The sequence below is a fragment of the Callionymus lyra genome, chromosome 7 (assembly GCF_982586985.1).
Source record: "Callionymus lyra chromosome 7, fCalLyr1.hap1.1, whole genome shotgun sequence".
Classification (NCBI taxonomy): Eukaryota; Metazoa; Chordata; class Actinopteri; order Syngnathiformes; family Callionymidae; genus Callionymus; species Callionymus lyra.
Window position 1 is genome coordinate 29,984,540 of NC_141824.1, and position 18,534 is coordinate 30,003,073.

At 38.1% G+C, this 18,534-nt stretch overlaps 1 protein-coding gene across 1 annotated transcript in view; it reads left to right on the top strand.

Moving 5' to 3' along the window:
* Positions 1-18,534, top strand: part of LOC148076068 (roundabout homolog 2) — a 56,227-nt gene that overhangs the window by 13,261 nt on the left and 24,432 nt on the right. The window contains exons 2-5 of the mRNA XM_087795071.1: positions 2,795-3,121; positions 15,777-15,934; positions 17,353-17,473; positions 17,533-17,671. Coding sequence (XP_087651197.1) covers positions 2,795-3,121; positions 15,777-15,934; positions 17,353-17,473; positions 17,533-17,671 — 745 coding nt within the window. The remainder of the gene's footprint in view (positions 1-2,794; positions 3,122-15,776; positions 15,935-17,352; positions 17,474-17,532; positions 17,672-18,534) is intronic.

The window sequence follows — 18,534 nt, forward strand, 5'->3', positions numbered from 1 at the left end:
TTCAGACAAATATCTGAGACACACTTCTCCTTCATGACGCACCAGTTTATATTTGTTTAAAAAAATAATAATTTTAAGAAGATCTTAGTTGGAACTAGATGTATGCGGCCCAGACTTGTTGAGGAACACTTAATCATTTCTAGCACATTCAAATTGTTTCTCCTTTGGGAACTGACTCCTCACATTTTGACTTGTCAGTAAAAAACCCCTTTCTACTTTCAACTTGTTTTTTCATTGCTGCTGGCTACAAGTGAAGTGGGACAAAAGTGAACTAATATAGAACAATAAAAAGAAAAATCATTATGATATTATCATTAAAAAGGTTGGTATATTTTAATGAGGATATACTATTTTTGATCATAAATATCAGAAAAAGATGTAGTTATTAAGTAACGAAAAAAAGCAACCTAAATTAATTTGCTAGTTGAAATATCATATACAATAATCTAAAGTAACTATAAGGATCTTACCTTTGTGAAATAACTCTAAATAAAATAAAGTATAAGAGTTGTTATTGTGGAGGTTCATCGAAGGAAGTGTAGGTAAATCCTATTTTGTTCTTTTTACTTCAATTCCTGTAATGAAACTGAGAAACTGAAAAACTGAAAAGTACATTATTAGAGAGCTAAACCACTTAAATTTAAGACGACAGCCGTTGGGAGATTTGGAACTGAGCTGAGATTTGTAAGGGGCAGAACTTTTGACGAAACATGACTTATCACTACTGGATACCACTAAAAGCTTCGGTGCAGATGTGCTGAAATTTAAGAGTCAGGATTACGAAGACGGATTCATGCAGTATTTCTATAAACATTGTGTATTTTGTCAAGATGCTGCGGCTCGTCTAAACAGCTGGATTAGCCATTTTATCAAGCATTAGGGATTTTGATCCACTGTGGTCTAAGAGCCACGAGTGTTAGTGCTCTCGTAGCTCTCAAATGTTTACTCCAGGTTTATGTGTCAACCTCATGGATGTAAAATCACTTCATAAAAATACATAAATCTGCTTATAGCGGAAAAGTGAGGACTTAGCCTCGTGGATTAGATTTAAGTATCATGTAGCATGTGTGTCATGAGGTTAGTGCCGAGCGCTCCTTAATGATAATGCAGGATTATCCGACAGATATGATGCTTCAGACTAAGCAGCACAATGATCAGCAGCACACTGACCATTTCTTTTTTTTTCTAAGAGGTGGGTCCATCTGTTCCTTTCCAACCAAACTAAAAGCAGCACAATTTAAATTATTAATTTCTCTAACTGTACCGTGTTGTTTGAAGCATTCAGTTTTCCTCTAAAAGCTCACTGCAGACCTTGAATCTGTGGACTTGTTTTTACTCCCTCAAGAGCAGCAGGAGGAAATGCATGGCTAGAGAGAAAAATAGAGAGAGGGATGTATGTATAGATCCAAACAACGTTCGACTGTTTCTTTTCAAATGTCTATAAACTGTCAAACTGTCTCCAGGCAACAAGCTCAACTATTAACTTATCATACGGATCGTTTCATTCGTTGTCCAGGTGAAATCTGTGAAAACCCTCAACCATATATTTTTATACTCAAGCAGACAGAGGCAGACGTTTTGTCCATCCCTTAAATCACAATAAAGGATGATCAATCGATCTGCCACCTGGGAGACGATGGGATTCAACTTACTGTGAGATCACCTTCAACATTTTTTGTTCAAGGACGAATTTCTTCAGTGTTTATCTGGCAACACTTTGTTTCAAACCTTTTTTACCTTTAAGTCAGCTAGTGTTTATATATATATATATATATACAGAGTTTAAGAAAGAGACAAGTTTTAGTTTTAGCTGAAACTGCAGGAGACGCTTGTGTTTTTCTAAGCTGGTATTAACATTATATACAGCTCATTGAGCGTCACAACAACATGACTTTTTATTGTCGGTTTTGTAGGACCATTATTCAGCTGTTACGACTAGATTGAAAGAGTTTACCATTAAACAAAAATAACAGTCAGACAATTTTGAGTTATACTTATGTGGGTATATGAATGAATTCAAGTCTGTGTTTGATGAAGTCGACTCCTTCAAGAAATATCTTAAGACATTCTTATTAGTGCAGGCTTTTCCCTGATTTTCTGGGACTCCTGTGTTTGTCTTGTGTCATTGGTGTGAAACTGGTCCGGAAAAGGGCCGAGACGGCGCAGGTTTTTGTTCAAACCAGTCCACCACACATGAGTTAACCAATCAGGCGGCGGCTTAAACAAGCAACACCTGACTGACAATTCATTGATTACTGTCTTCAGACGCCTGATTGGTTCAACTATATGTGCTTGACTGGTTTCATCCAAAACCTGCACCGTATCGGACCTTTTCTGGACCAGTTTGACACCCCTGTTTTAAAGTATATATTTTAACTGTGTATTGTTTTTGATTGTTAAAGCGTTTTGTGACTCTGGTCTAGAAGTTCGCTTTACAAATAACCCTGTACTTACTTATTCCAACTATGTGTGAAAGTGAGTTTCAAAGAAAAAAATTCACCTCCTGTCCAATGTTGCTCTTCGATGTGACAATATTGCGCAATAAAATATAGATTTGCTTCTAATGAGCAGATTACTGAAGGTCTGTGCTTACTAAGTGCTTTTCAAGTTGGTTTTGTGTCTGTTTATGCCATGAGAAATTCAAGTGGACAAGACAGGAGATTTACGTGTCACTTCAAAATGTCTAATTCCAACTGTTGCTACACAGATGGGTTGATAAACTGCTACAGCCCACAGATGTGAAGATGGTGGGTGAATTGGAGCTGAAGGGACTGACCTGATCAATTCTTTGCAGGGTCTCGACCTCGGTTTGAAGACAGCCCTCCGCGGATTTTGGAGGATCCTTCCGATTTGGTGGTTTCCAAGGGGGAACCTGCCACCCTCAATTGTAAGGCAGAGGGGAGGCCACCTCCCAACATAGACTGGTACAAAGACGGCGAGCGCGTGGAGACGGACCGAGACGACCCACGATCTCACCGCATGCTGCTCCCCAGCGGCTCCCTGTTCTTCCTACGGATCGTTCACGGGCGCCGCAGCAAACCGGATGAGGGCGTTTACACCTGTGTGGCGCGGAATTACCTGGGCGAGACCATCAGCCGCAACGCGTCACTGGAAGTTGCAAGTAAGTCACTGTGTGTGTTTACGCGTGTGCCACGTACAATTATGTGGAATACATGTCCCAGATCTCCTGGCACTACATGGCAGAGACGATTCTTCTTGAGGAATCATAAGTGGCAAAGTGGTACACGGATGAGTGGGTGGATAGTTCCTAAGCGATGTAGGTCATAGTGACACCACTGGATGTTTTCTTCCCTCCAAGCTTTTTGTCTAGTGAATCACAGCCTTAGCAAACACGTGGACAATCTTTGCAGAGTAGAAAAACTGTTTCTGCTATGTATGGAGATTAAATATTGTTTTATATTTATTGCTTTTTATCCCCAAATCCATTCAACATTTACTAGTGAAGTGAATTCAATTAAAAGGTCCTTCAAAAATTTATATTTGAGCCAAAATGGAACAGAAATACAGATTAAGTTTTGTAAATGGAAAGATCTGATTTTAGAAAACCTTAAAATATACCTTTAAAGCTTTGATCAAGAGATTTGTCAGACTTGGTAATTTGAAAAAAATGCAAACCTTGACTACTGAATATTTCAGGTAAACACCAGCTCATGCGTTCATGGTTGTAGATGATGAGCGAACCATAGATATCCGGAGACTTCTTTATGGACAACCTTAACAACTTTTCCTAATCTCAAACATTGTCTTCTTCTCCAGACCCATAAGAACAGGAAATTAAAAAGAAATCACTAACAATAAATGTCCCTAAAGTAACCTTACAGAAATGACGTTGTTCCATAAGCCTGTGTCTTTGATGTGTTTTTCCTCTGGTATGAGGTAGAGTTGGTGTTGAAGGACAACAGTCCTCGTTTTGTTTCTTTTTGCATTTCAATCAAAATGTCAACTAAGAAGAAAAAAATCAAAGTAGAAAGACATTGATATCAGAATATGGAGCTTTTTTAACCATCTGGTCTAGTGTGTTCCCCACCTTACAGTGTAGCTAGGTAGAAACACTTCTTATAATCATCTCTTCTTGTTCCCAAGGAATCGTCTTTTTGCCAGAATTATCTTTCTCCTTCCTTCCTCATGACGCGTCAAAACAACAATAATCTTGGGAATTATGAAACTAGGAAAGTTTTTTTTCCAGCAGGTCCGGTGTGCATTCCTGAGGTTAATAAATGTTGCACATCCTTTGTTACTGACCCACAGAAAATCTCTATCATCCTATCACCTGACTTTCCTGTGTACCGGGAGCACACATTTTTTTTTTCTTTGTGCTGAGGAGTATGGCAGAGCAAAATGTGCTTTCTCACATCTCTGTCGAAGCTCAGTGAAGTAAAAAGCTCCCACTTGGAGTCGTATCTATTATATTTTTCTCCTCTCTCCGGGTCCATGTGCCATTGTCTCCTGGCGCTCCTAATTGTGCGCGAGCGACTCGGCCGAGGGCTGGAGCGCACAAGCACACATCTCTTCGCCATGAGAAATGGATTAGTCAGTGGTTTGATTAGGGACGGAGCATAACAGATTAGCAAGGTCGAATTGTCCTAGTTTAAAACACAAAACAGCAATTTGAGCAGAGTCTTATCTAGCACCATATTGAGCGAACGCATGTGCTCATGCCTGACTGACCTTAATTGTGTCAGCAACAAGATACAGAATCCCACGGCTGTAAGCAGCGGCAGAAGAACGGAGGGCAGATATGAAGTCGCGCCGGGCCCTCTGACCAAGGATTCAGGTGTTCCTAAGTTATACCAGCATCACTGTACACCGCCGGTCTGCTCTGCCTGGGCATGGATAGTTGAAGATGACAGCTTATTTTTTGCTTTCTATACGATTGAGAAGGTAAAACACATTCATGACTAACAAGAGTATGTAAATAAATAATTCAAAATGCGGTAATAAATTAGTTTTTGTAAACACAATAGTTTAAAGACCCATAAATGAATGTCTGGCTCATAATTTATTCAGGAAAATAAACATTTTGATTATTCATCATTCCAATAATTCATGTTGTGCTTTCAGGAAATGACAGTATTTGTTCTTTTTCCAAGCGAATGCATCACGCTTCAGTAGCATCCGCTGTTCCAAATGAAAAGTGACTGGGCAGAAACGAAGAATCTGTTTTCTGATTAACTGAGATAAACGAGAACGTCATGATTGAATCTGCTTCAGAGAAAACTCTGCCACCATCTAACTCACCATTGAATTATTCATGTGTTAGCTCGTGTACAAAAAGGTGCTGGGGTTAATTTCCCTCCGTCCACCTGTTGTCTCTGAAAGACCAGCAGCTCCATCCATCCTCTCATTAGAACTATGTGCCCCCCTTCATCAGTGCCAGAGCTAATGAGGTCACTATTTACCCCACAGTCAGCACTCTTGCAGAGAGGAGGCGGGACCATCAGACCACCATGCTGGCCTAACATATGCAGCCGCTGGCTGTTAGCGTATTAATGGTTTTAGTCATAGAAAGCCTACGGGTTATTTTTTTGACCTTCCGCTCAGAAAAGTTCTGATGATGCTCAATTTTACTGTCATTAATTATTGAGGCATGCGTGAAAAGCTGCTATTATATATGTTCTTATAAGGTGATGAACAAGACACAGGAATGAAAGTGAGTTGGCAGCACAACTTGAATCAGCTGTGTTAGCCACATTTGTTTAATTTAATCAATGAGACTCCTCCTAGACAGCAGGCAACAACCAGCGCAATATTACATTCACCTATTTAACAAGCCAGTTTTACTCAACAAACAATATTCAAACAATTCAACTCCACAAACAATATTTGTGTCAGACAACAGTTCCACCATTTAGTTTGTAAAAAGTAACAATTTGAAATCTTTTATTTTTAAAATTGAAACAAAGAAGAAACTAACAGAAACTAAATTAAGTTTTGGATTTGATGAGCTCCAACATATTAGGATACATATTTTTGTAAGTGTAAGGACAAAAAAGTCACATTTCTATATATTATATTATGTATATTATTTTTGCCATGTTTCATTTGTTTCATGAAATGTAGTCATATATACAAATGTTTTAAGTCTGAAATACAATGTCTTTAACGTTATTTTTGTGTGGTCTATGTTGACTAACGTGGTCGCCTCACAGCAAGAAGGTTGCTGGTTCGATTCAACCCCGAGACAACCTTTCTGTGTGGAGTTTGTAGGTTCTCCCTGTGTTGCGTGGGTTTACTCCAGGCACTCCGGTTTTCTCCCACAGTCCAAAAAAATACACTTTGGGAAATTGTCGTAGGGTTGAGAGCGTTTATGTGCCCTGCGACAGACTGGCGTCCTGTCCAGGGTGTCCCCTGCCTCTCGCCCTATGATACTGAGATAGGCTCCAGTCTCTTGCGACCCCGACCCCGGGATAAAGCGGTAGACAAAGAATGAATGAATGAATGTTGATAAATTTAGGGATGAATTTGTGCGCTGTGCTGACATTTTCCCTCTATTTCACCAAATTGCTGGGCTGCACAGCTAAACTAATGATGAGCAGCCTGGAATACTTTCTTCCTCCAAAACAACCTACCGGAAAATGCTGTTTTATAAAGCTGTGAAAATCATTTCTTAGCTGTCCTTTTCAGTGATGGTCACAGTGTTGCAGGATTACAATAAAGTAGGACAAATAGAAAATAAAAGTTGGTCTGAAAGGCTTTTCAGCCAGATGTTCGCTCAGACTCCTGATGAGGGATTATTAAGAAAAAGCGGCTCTGTCTGCTTTTCTTCCACTCCTCTTTTCGCCAGAGGGAATCCACAGATCTGCATTATCCCAGATAAACACCCTTGATTTTAGTGTTTATCTGCTCTCCTGGAGTGCTTTAATTGACCGCTTCCATATCTTAAATTGACTGAAATACTGCTGCTGCTGTGGGTTATCTGCAGCTTTGATGAATAAAACAGTACGCGTTTACTTCTGGGACTATTTCCAGAGTTGCGTGATATAATGGGACGAGATAAACCGTAATTTACCTCACAATGGAGAGTTTAAAGTGTCTTTAGCTGGAAAACTAAGAGCACAAATCTGAACCATTAAATACATTTTGTGCATGAATAATCTAATCTCAATGATTTCCACACCACATGGCACCAGATAAATATTATTTTATATTAACATAAAGAATTCTTGTCTAATAATAATCATAACATCTTTATTAACTGTTGCTCTGTATGCGGCATTCCGAAGGACCTCACAGTCTTACATTATTAAATTTAACCACATTTTTAATGATGATTTCAGAGCTAGAATAAATCTTTGACGAAGAAACGTAAAGAGAACCTGACTGACGAGCAGTCATACAAGAGAATCATTAGAGAGGAACAGTCAGTTTCTATGAAGCCTATTTATTTCTTATTTGAATCATAACATTTGCAAGTTTAACTGTAGCGTTCAAGATTTTAGTGCGTCCTCCTACATGATTATTGTCATCACATCAATCTATACCCAGCCTCAAAAAGTTTGGACTTCCCGACAAGTTTGTAGTGGAGTACGTCTTTATTTACTGCTCAGATGCATTTCAGCCTCACTAGTCATGTTGAGATGTTCACATCAGAGTTACAGTAACGATCAACATTGACATCAAAAACAAACTGTTTGTTGTTACAAGAGTGGATACTAAATTATTCACAAACTTATAAACATTCTCATTCAACAAACTGATGATCTATATTTATCAAGACAACATTGATCGTTTTATACTGAATATTTTAATCCGTGATTTCACACAATTCAGAAAAAATGGAATTATATGCTTGTTTTTATAATATAACGAACAAAATGATCAGCGTCTGATGCTTCAAGTCCACCAGAGAGAAAGACGTTCTTGCGAAACATAATCACATCCGTTTTATCAAACTGAAGCTGCAGAATGAAAGCAACTAAAGCCGGTTTATCTCCTGTGATCACGTGATCAGAGCGATCCAAATAAAAAAACACAGTTATATAAATACACTGTCAGATGAATTGTTCATTTGTAATTTGTGAACAAAAAAGCTTTTACTTTATAAATGTAATAAGAATTTAAGCGTGTGTTGGGCAGCTGCGCCACACAAACATATGAATGCTCAGACAATCAGACCATCTTCACAACACCATCACCACTCAGTACTTTAAGTTACTGATTTACAGTTTTATTCTTGTTAAACTCCATCTTAATATGTTTCAAAAAAGCCCCTGATCGTCTCTGTAAATATAATATAAGTATTCGCATTAATAAATCTAATTGGAAAAATAAACATTTACACTGGAGCTCGTCTGCAGTGATTTACATGTAGGCATGTGATCCATTTCAGAAATGTTTCAAATGAACAAATATAAACTGTTAGTCCAGTTTAAATTCATATTTTCATTAGTTTTTTCTGATCACAGAGAGAAAAATCATGGACTCTGGTTCATTTAAATATGATTAAAATATGCAAATGAGTGTCTGGAAAGGAAAGTCTGCCATTTATTCCACGTTGATTTATGAAAGAAAAGTGTTTGTATTTGTGAGCAGGCGCAGATTCATACATCCGAATATTTTTGTACTTGCCCCATTTTCTGGATTTGAGTGTTCGACCGTTTTTAGTAGAAAATACAAAAAACTTCTTTGTACACGACGCCCTTGGTGTGTAAGAAGTAAAATATATAAAAGATATAAAAGATTTGAATACAGCTTTGGCTGCAGTCATCCACATTTTCCACCAATCAATGTGGATTAACTGCTGGATACATGATGATAACGACTCACACGTCTGGAAAAAAGAGGAATTTATAAACTGACAAAGGTGAGTTTTGAGACAAGGCTGTGGATCCATAAGGCAGATGAGTATCTGAAAATAATTTGAAGGTAAAGGTCACCAGACATAATAGAATTTTGTTGAGTCCAAATAATCCAGATGTTAATCAGATCATCATTTTTTTATGTGACTAAACAAAGAAACACATTATATTTCAATAAAAAGGTGTATCAGAGTGACTTCATTGTGTCTCACAGCTATAGTTTAGTATCACCTACTGCCCAGTAAAGGAAAGAAAAGCCCATTATTTTCATGGTGTGCTAATAAAAACAACCATTCGAACATCGTCAGGACGTGGAGAAGCAAAGACAATATCTCTTCTGAATTGAAAACTTCTTCCACTTGTTGTGACTTTTTTTAAAGAGCAACAAGAGTAGGTCATCAAATGGGTTAATTAAGACGCTTCGTACTGCTGCTGCGTTTTGACCCGTGACTCGACTGCCCGAGTGAAAAATCTACGCCCCCTCTGCCGGCTGTCATTATTTTCCTAATGAGTGTCACCTCGTGTTTAGCAGGATCTTTCTCTCTGTCAGATGACATGCTTCTGTCAAACACACAGGTGATGTCAACTGTAAAGAGATTTTACCCGCGGACGTTTTCTTTCACGTACAGTCACATCCACTTAGTAAGAATACAAATGAACAACTTATTAAACAGACTGTGAGCAGCATCACATGAGCTTTTGTTACATTATTTATTTAACTTTGATGATGACTAGCGCTTTCATTAATTTTAAAATTACTCCTAATCGTTCATTAGAGGGAAACATATTTAAACCAGTATATTTTTATATATATTTTATATATTTAATAATTTTTCATCACATTTTAACTGGTCAGCATTCACAATTAACTTTTTGATTTCTGTTTGCTAATGCCACATATATCACATTAAAATGTTTTCCCCTCGTGCCCTCCTATCTAATATCATATAATCTGCAAACTTTTCTTGATATGTTTTCTATTGATTCATTAAAGATAACTTTACGGTAAAATATGTTTGGTTTAACTTGTGTACTGGACTTAAAACATTTCTGATAAACTGTGTTATCAGGAATACAAAATTTGGTTTAGGCAATTATGATAATCACTTAAAATGTTGCAGTGCATTATGGGACTTGAAATGAGTAGTAATCTGGCTGGCTACTTATAGAACTCGTATAGGAGAAATGTGTATGAGAGCCAATTTAAAGCCAAAACAAGATGGTGAAAAACAAGTCAAAATTAACGTTGTTTTTAAGCTGTAAAGATACACATGATTACATCAGGCTGTTCATTTGGGATAAAGTTTTTACAGATGAAAGACATCATAGAGGTGGACGATGATCCAGAAAGAGAATAAGAGTAATTAAAAGATTATTTGTTATTTTAATATCAACTCTGTATGTTTGAGTTGACACCCTTGCTCCAGATGATTTCAAAAAGATGACCTAAAACCTTAAACTAGTTTTGTTGATCACCTCACGATTTAAAACACCTGCTGGTAACCATGTAGAGTGTGAAGAAATTCTCAGTTTTAGCTCAGCCTCCATTAGAGAGCTCAAAAATGACGGACCGTCGTCGCCAATCCCTCAGTTGAGCTCACTGGGGTGGAAAGAATATCCACAGTGCTCCAGGATTTGATCAGGACTCAGGGACTTTTGAGGGACAAGTCCGAGCTGACAGTCCCCTCAGCATAGTCAGTAACAAAAGAGACAGAAGTGGGTCTCTTCATCGTAAACAGAGGAAGATTGAATGTGTATGGAGAGAAAGCATTACCTTGACTGAGGAGAGGTTGATGCAGGCTCAAACACAGGAAAGAAACTGGATCTCTTTCAAAATGTAGGACACTAAACAATGGTTTTAAGGGTTATTTTCTGAGCTAGATCAAAATTAGTAGATTCAAAACCACTTAGTATAAACTCCACTCCAATATAGTCTTTTGCCAATCAACTCTCCCTTAATCACTTCTAGCTCACATTTTGAACCTTATTGACTGATTTTTCGTGGTGCTGCTATTCTTTGGTATAGTTGACATCTATTCATCACGGGACTAAAGGTAGGCTTGAAACATGTTGAGTAAATATAACATTTGTGCTTCTGAATCTGCTGTGTGGCTGTGACTTCAAATTGTTGATACACACAAAAACAAAAATGTTCCTGGAAGTCCTAGCTAGAATTTTATCACATTGTGTGTAATTTGATATGTTTTAGTTGTATGTGTAATCATGTTAAAACACATTCGTTTATATTGTTAGTTAATAAATCAATGAACTTAATGTACTTAATTCATTATGACGAAAATTTTGAATTTCCAAATAATGTTGTAAAAAGCAAAAGTTTTGCACAAAAATGTGCACCCTTTATTGCAGAATATAGTGTTTCAGAATGATGGATTTGTTTGTTGACGTCTTAACCAAGAACAGATGGTCAGTCGTTGGCCCGCATCAATCGTTACACTGCTGGGCCAGTTATGATTTCCTCTGATGACTTTTGACAGTGCAGAACAAATGATGGATATAATGTAGTTGTGCTTTTCTGTTATTTAATGAAACCTTTGAGGGATCTGTGAGGATTTGTCTTTACAGCTGCCCCTCGGGATCCTCGTCCACGGTCCGAGCCGAGCAGCAAGAAGAGACGGCGAGGGGCCAGTGCAGGAGATTATCCGGCCTAATTGCATTATATGTGAGGAGTTTAGTTCGGGACAGTAACCCCCGAGGAGTGTTGCCTCTCGCTTCAGTCTTTCAGTGGAGTCCACTCCAGGCTGGGACCATCATACATGCTTTTTGGCACGATGGGCTTTCAAGTCAGGGCGAGGAGGAAGATCACAAGGCTTCAAAGTGTTCTGTGGTGTGTTTTGGGGAAAGTTTTGTTGGGAATCTGTGCCATCTGTGGATTTCTATGCTGATTTGTGTGTGCTTGAGAGATTAGCTCTTGGCCCGTAACTTTTTCAGTCACACTGCCACTTAAACAAAGGTCTAACCAGGACTCACAGATGGAGCGCTAAAAATAAGAGCGCCTTCAATTAGCTATCACCCCTTAGCAAAGTAACAGGCAGCCAGGTTTGGGTCACTGGATAGACTTGTGGGTAATATGGACTAGATGTCTCTGTAGGGGTGCCGGACTCCCTCACTTTCTGTCTAAAAGGTGTATTTGGGTGGAATGTTTTGGATACTAAAACGCAAAACAGTCGAATCAAATTTAGTAAAGGTTATTTGATAAAATTGAATCACTAAAACAATTTCACGAGTTTGTATAGCCTCTTTTCTTTGGGTTTGTGCACTTTCCTAGTGCTGGAAGTTTTAGCATCATTTCGTTCTTGTGACTTTTTTAATGTATTGTATGGTATTGTATTGTATTGTATTATGACAATAAAGACCCTTTAGTTCTTAGGACTCTGAGCCAGTAGTGGCTCCTTACACTTTCCAAATGGACACATTGTATACTGAGACTGTCTTTCGGGGGCTTTCAAGCCAAAGGAAGGCGGGATGAAGAAAAGTAAAAAGATCAAAATAGGAAAAAAAAAAGATGTATGTCATGTCTTAATAACAGTTAATACAATTGTTTTTATATTGACTATATACATACATAACCATAGATATGTGCCAATATGTTACTTTAATTAAAAATATATATATTTCTAAATATATCTTTTATTATCTTTAATTTTTATTTTAACATCAAAATAAAATAAATTAAGAATACTTTTTATTAACAATTACTAAGCAAGTAATTGTAATTAAAAAAAAAAAAAAGCGAAGATAAAAACAGGTCGAAGGGAACTCAATGAGCCACAGTGTTTAGGAAAATTTTTCGTTAAAACGGGCAGAAACCTTGAGCAAAAACAGACTGGTGTGAAAATGATTATGTTGTGATAGGCTGGAAGGTAGAAGAAAGTAGAGAGTATACATGTACAAAGTACAGGGTACACTTTTAAATCAGTTTGATTGATGTGTTTTATGAGGTTTTATTTGCATCGGCTCTAACACAAATTTCCCAAGTTTTTAAATTGTACTTTTTATGAGATCGGAGCATTATTTATCATCATTCTATTGCTGCTGTTAATCTCTGGATTTGACTTAAACTGTGAATTACTATATTATTAATTCGGACCAAAATGTAGAGGTTTCCGTAACCCTGCTGGTAACCTTTTATTTTGAAAGGACACTCATTCGCTGTCTAAACATTAAAGGATACAAATCCAGTTTCCTGCCAGCTATAAATTGAATTGAGGTGAATCGCTGTCTTCAGCAAAACAAAGTGAGCCCTACATCATGATGCCCCTCAAAGCGTGAGCATTTGATTTGTGTTTTTCAGAAGAAGGTTAAAGGAGCTGTCCTCCAGAAATGATGGTGAACTCAGGCATCTTACAAAGTTATAAGAGTTATAAGAATATTCAATGACTACCCACAGCTGTGGGGTGATAATGGAGAAGGACTCAAAAAATGTTCAGTCAAGGTGGACTTTCAGATGAGGGAACTGGTGCCGGGGAGACCTCTTTTGACACAGACACATCAGACGTGCAACTGGATAATGAACATGGAGAGAATGTAGTTAAGTACTCTCATTGATTGGCTTAGAGCAAATCAACTTCTTAGTTAAGACGATTTTAGGTGGATGACAAGAAAGTAAATAAGTGGAGATTGATGGCATTAGCGAAAGACCTAGAACAGGTCTCTCATGTCAAGATGTGTTTTAGCAGACAGAAGTGCTCACAGAGGGTGTTCAGGTTGAAACTCAAGTTGAATTCACCAAGATTGAACTTATGCTCTATTTGTTCCAGACACTTGGGCACAACTTCAATGAAATGTAAACAATATTTATTACATTATAGTATATCTTTTTTAATGTCCTTGTTAATTGTAAGTGTGCAACAGCACTGACCTCAGTCTGACAAAATGGCTTGAGAAAATATGGGCAATGTATAACAATACTATTAATAATAACATAACAATATACTCTGGTCAACACATTTGATAATACATTTTAGATGTATGAAATAATAAAGTGGATGTTTCTCATCGTGTTGTCCTGACTAATAAATGAACTATAAAAACTATAGTTTTTCCAACATATATTCTAGATGAGAAGGTAGAATACGACGCCTGAAATATTCACCTCTGGATGAACTGATAAATGTCAGTCTGGGCAGCACTGTGGGAGTGAAAAACAGATTCCCGAGAAAATGAAAGCGAACGTCTCTTGTTTAGCTGGAAATGGAAATGTGCAGCAAAACAACAACAATCAAGTGCAGCTCTATTCACACTCATGATTCCTCTTCTCTGTCTTGCCAGGAGGCATTTTTGAATCCTCAGCTGGAGAAACATTTTCTAGCTGACTGAAACGGAGATTTCTGGACAACATATGTGTCTTTGACGAAAACGTCTTCGTACGCTTCTTTGACTGTTGATTGTTTCGGGCTGCAGGAGTGTCAGAGGACAGACTGTGAAATGGAGTGTTTGGAATCAAACCAGAAGGAAATTCTCCTGGAATTTAAACTGTCAATCAGGTGGAAAGATTCTGATACCAGTGGGGTTTAGCATTTTCATGTTTAAACCGGATAAATTGATTTTAAAAATGATGATGAAGCTTAGATTTAACTTTCACTTTGATAAACTATTAACTATTATTTCTTGTTGTATGCAAGTCAAAAGCATCAATTAACAGAATCGTGTTTTTAATTTTGTCTATCTGAATTTTCATATTTAAAATCTCACCAAGCACTTTCTCGTCAGTTCTCAGCAGGAAGCGTCGCTGCTGTGCCTCAGTCATTCACTTTACTAACATCTACAGCTGGCAGACGGAACAGTTTCTTGCTTCTACTAGTGTTACACTAAACGAATACCATGAAACAGGGAGCTAATGTATTTGTGTGAAATTCAGCACTCACAAGTTCATTGAATAATATGCAAAAAAATGTCTGTTAATTTAAATAAATAAATAACGGGGAGTATAGTAGAATGAAAATAAAGAAGTGAAAAATGATAATTTGATATACTTATAAAATGATGACTAATATACCATAAATAAATTGTAACATTTCAACTCCAAGAAAGTTTAAATCTACATTTGTTTTTATCATAATGCAAACCAATAGAATAATCACCCTTTAATTTTTGATGCTTGTAATAAGAGGGGGTGGTAACTTTGGGTACATTTCATCGTACTATAGTTAATGATAGATGTTCTTCAAAATGCTTTGAGACAACGGCATTTAGAGTTTAAAAGTCCACCCCTCTCTGAGTGTTTTTTAATCAGAGCTAAGCCAGAAGCTTTCCATGTCTTCACCCCTTTGTCATGCTCTCACCGAAGGTTGTGACCTGTTATGTGATTAAATGATCTACATTGACAGTGCAAGGCAGCAAGAGTGTGTGTTGTGACATCTTGTGTCAGCTTGACAACCTCCTATGATTGTGTGAGATCTCACTAGATGGCTGAAGCTTGTTCTCCAGCTTTCATCTGTCAATCACCAGCGTAGATAAGAAGGTCTGGAAGGATGGCAAGCCAAACTTGTCACAGTAGTCTTCAAGCTGCAGTGGAGCAAACTTCACAGTTGACACAAGGACACCTCCCTCATCTCGGAGTCTGAGCTGTAGATTTGTGAGATAGCTGGAGGAATCACACCGCCCTTTCATTAATGCAAGCTACTTTTTCCCTCCCTCGCACATGAGCTGCATTATGAATGTTATTTGTTTACTCAGGGTTGGACAGGAAGTGCATTATTCATCCTTTCTGACAGGACACACAGCAGTTGAGGAGAACAGCCATGGCTTACAAGGACCACACACAAATTGAGACCCTTTTCAAAGGACTGATCTTGGAATGAGACGCTAGATGGATTTTGGCTTCTTTGAAGTAAAGCATCATGTTTGTCACTGATCCTCGGTTTGATTTCCTCGCTGCTGTATCAGCACACAAGTCGCACCTGAAGCTAATTAGATATCCTTCTGCTTCCTCCACAGTCCTGAGGGATGACTTTCGACAGGCGCCCAGCGACCTGGTGGTGGCGGCCGGGGAGCCCGCCATCCTGGAGTGCATCCCTCCCCGTGGCCACCCGGAACCCACCGTGCTCTGGAAGCGCAACAACGCTAGAGTTAGCACCAAAGATGAACGCATCTCTGTGAGTCTGAGACTTTACAGGATCCTCATGACAGCCAAGTCTTTAACAGCGTTAAACATTACTTGATGATGTTAATGTTTAACTATATTTGCAATATATATCATTATATGCTGTGATGATTAAAAAATATTCTCAGCTATCAAGAGCAACCCGGTTTACTTAAAAAAAATAATCTTACTATTTTAGAAAAAAAGTTATCTTATATATATATATATATATTATATTATAATATTGGAAGTAATTTATAGAAAAAAAAATATAAGCTAAAATAGTTATTATTGTCACAAAGTAATTTGTGATAAAAAAAAAATAGAAAATTAAAAAAAGTAACAAGATTAGGAAAAAACAAACATACATATATTTAGAGACTTTAATGTATTCAAAATACATCTATTCATGTCTTCATCAAAGATATGACGTTAAAAACCCCCACAAAGAAGCAAATCGACATAATGAATTTGACCTTTTTTTGCTTTTACAACTATATTCATCGGGTAGGTTTGTGACTCATACATTTGACGCAACAACTTGCCTTCTAATTCAAATAAAATCCGACTCACTCGTGCTAGAACTCTTTCCAACACTCTTTCCGTCTGAGCACCTCTCAGAGAACTCATAGCTAAATATTTGTGTGTCACCATACTTGCACATACATCGCTAGAAGGCTTATGTTTCCTGCTTTCAAAAATCTTAAATTATTGAGGAGTAATCATACTCTGAATGTCTGACTTTAACAACAGTAGCATGAGAAAAAAGTTTTGGGGCTTTCTAAATCAGATCAAGCTTCGATAAACAATAATAATGTTTGCATCCACACGATTGTCAATACAGAATTGACATGTGACTGATTCTCCATTTCATCTTAGAGGCCATACAAATACTTCAACTATGGTGTGGTCAACGTGGCTGTTGCAAAACACCTGAGTGTGTCAGGAGACTGGGTTCAACTCTCCCACAACTTCAACATGTTTTCTTCCACTCCTGCAGTCAGATGTTTGTTCCAGGGACGCCACAGAGCTAATCAATGGAAAGTCTATTACAGGTTTAATGCCAGCAGCTGTAAACACTCGGACGCTATGAACGCAGCCTGAAACTCAGAGCATTTTCATGGGCTTTGAAGTCGGTGTAGCAGCAGCAGGAATTACCAGATGTAAAAGAGTCCCTTGTTTAAAGACCCTCTGGTTGCCTCCTAGAACCTACAGAGGTTGATTGGGTGTGAAATTGTCAAGGGTGTCCTCCACCTATTGTCCTTTGAGCTGCAGGAAGTAAAAACAGAGTTTGATGGTTAAAATCATCAAAGTTAATTGGTCTACTATAGCTGAGAAATGAAAGCTTTATCTGGATTATTCTGCTTTGAAGTATCTGCAATTAAAAACAAAGCACTCTGTCCTCATTTTCGATCCTCTGATTGTTTGCAGTTGCGTGGTGGAAAACTCATGATCAGTCAAACTAAAAAAAGTGACGCCGGCATGTATGTGTGCGTGGGCACCAACATGGTGGGTGAGCGAGACAGCGATCCGGCAGAACTGGTTGTCTACGGTGAGTTCAACAGCTACGTTTTTAAATTCCAAGAGATGCCAACGTTTGTGTCGGTGCAGAGCGTCCAGTGTTGGTGCGACGGCCCGTCAACCAAGTCGTGATGGAAGAAGAGACCGTGGACTTCCTGTGTGAGGTGCATGGTGACCCCGCCCCCACCGTACGTTGGCGGAGAGAGAACGGCGAGCTGCCTCGGGGGAGGTACGAATGGAACACAGACCATCAGATTAATGTCAGAGCGAAACGAAAAAAGGCACCTGGAGTCTAAACCAGAGACGCTGCTCGACTAGTACTGGGTTAATAACATGTGTGACCCAGAAACATGTGGAGTAATTGTTCATTAATTCATGTGCCTCCATCAGTGGCGTCACATAAATGGAAGCCAGAGTGGATTCATTATCTGTAGACTTTCATCAGAGAATGTGACTGAAAGTTCAACATTTAATCTCTAAAATATCATATCAATGTCAAGAATTGCAATTTGCTCAAATGAGGATCTTCACCGCTTAGGTGTGGACGGTTAAAAATAGTACAAATATGAAGTGTAAGCTTGTGAATACAAAAGCCTTAACATTATGACCACCTCAGGAACGTGCGGTCAGGGTAGGTACAGAGCCTCACCTCTTAATGTGCAATCCATCACAAAGAGCATTGATATATGCAATTGATGCCCTGGTTGCCATATCTATCTCTAAATGTAGCCAATACAGCATAATGTTTGCCTTTTTTTGCCATGATTTTCCAATGTCTCCAAAGTTTAATGTTCGTAAGCATCTTATTTAGTTTTGCTGGAAATACAACTGCAGTGAAAAGGAAAAGTTTGAGGCACACACTACTGTGCCTCATCTCCATTGAGGCGGAGAGACCTTCAAAACTGAAGGAAATAAGGTGGACTTTTACAGAGGCTTGTGTGGCGAAAGACCTATGGACTTTATCTACAGATAAAGGTAAGACCAGAAACTGTTTTAATTTCAATCGTATAAAATAGATATAAGAAAATTTAAAACAACATTTTGGCCTTAAATAAAATATTCTTTGTTTTCCTCACACAGTATATTGACCAA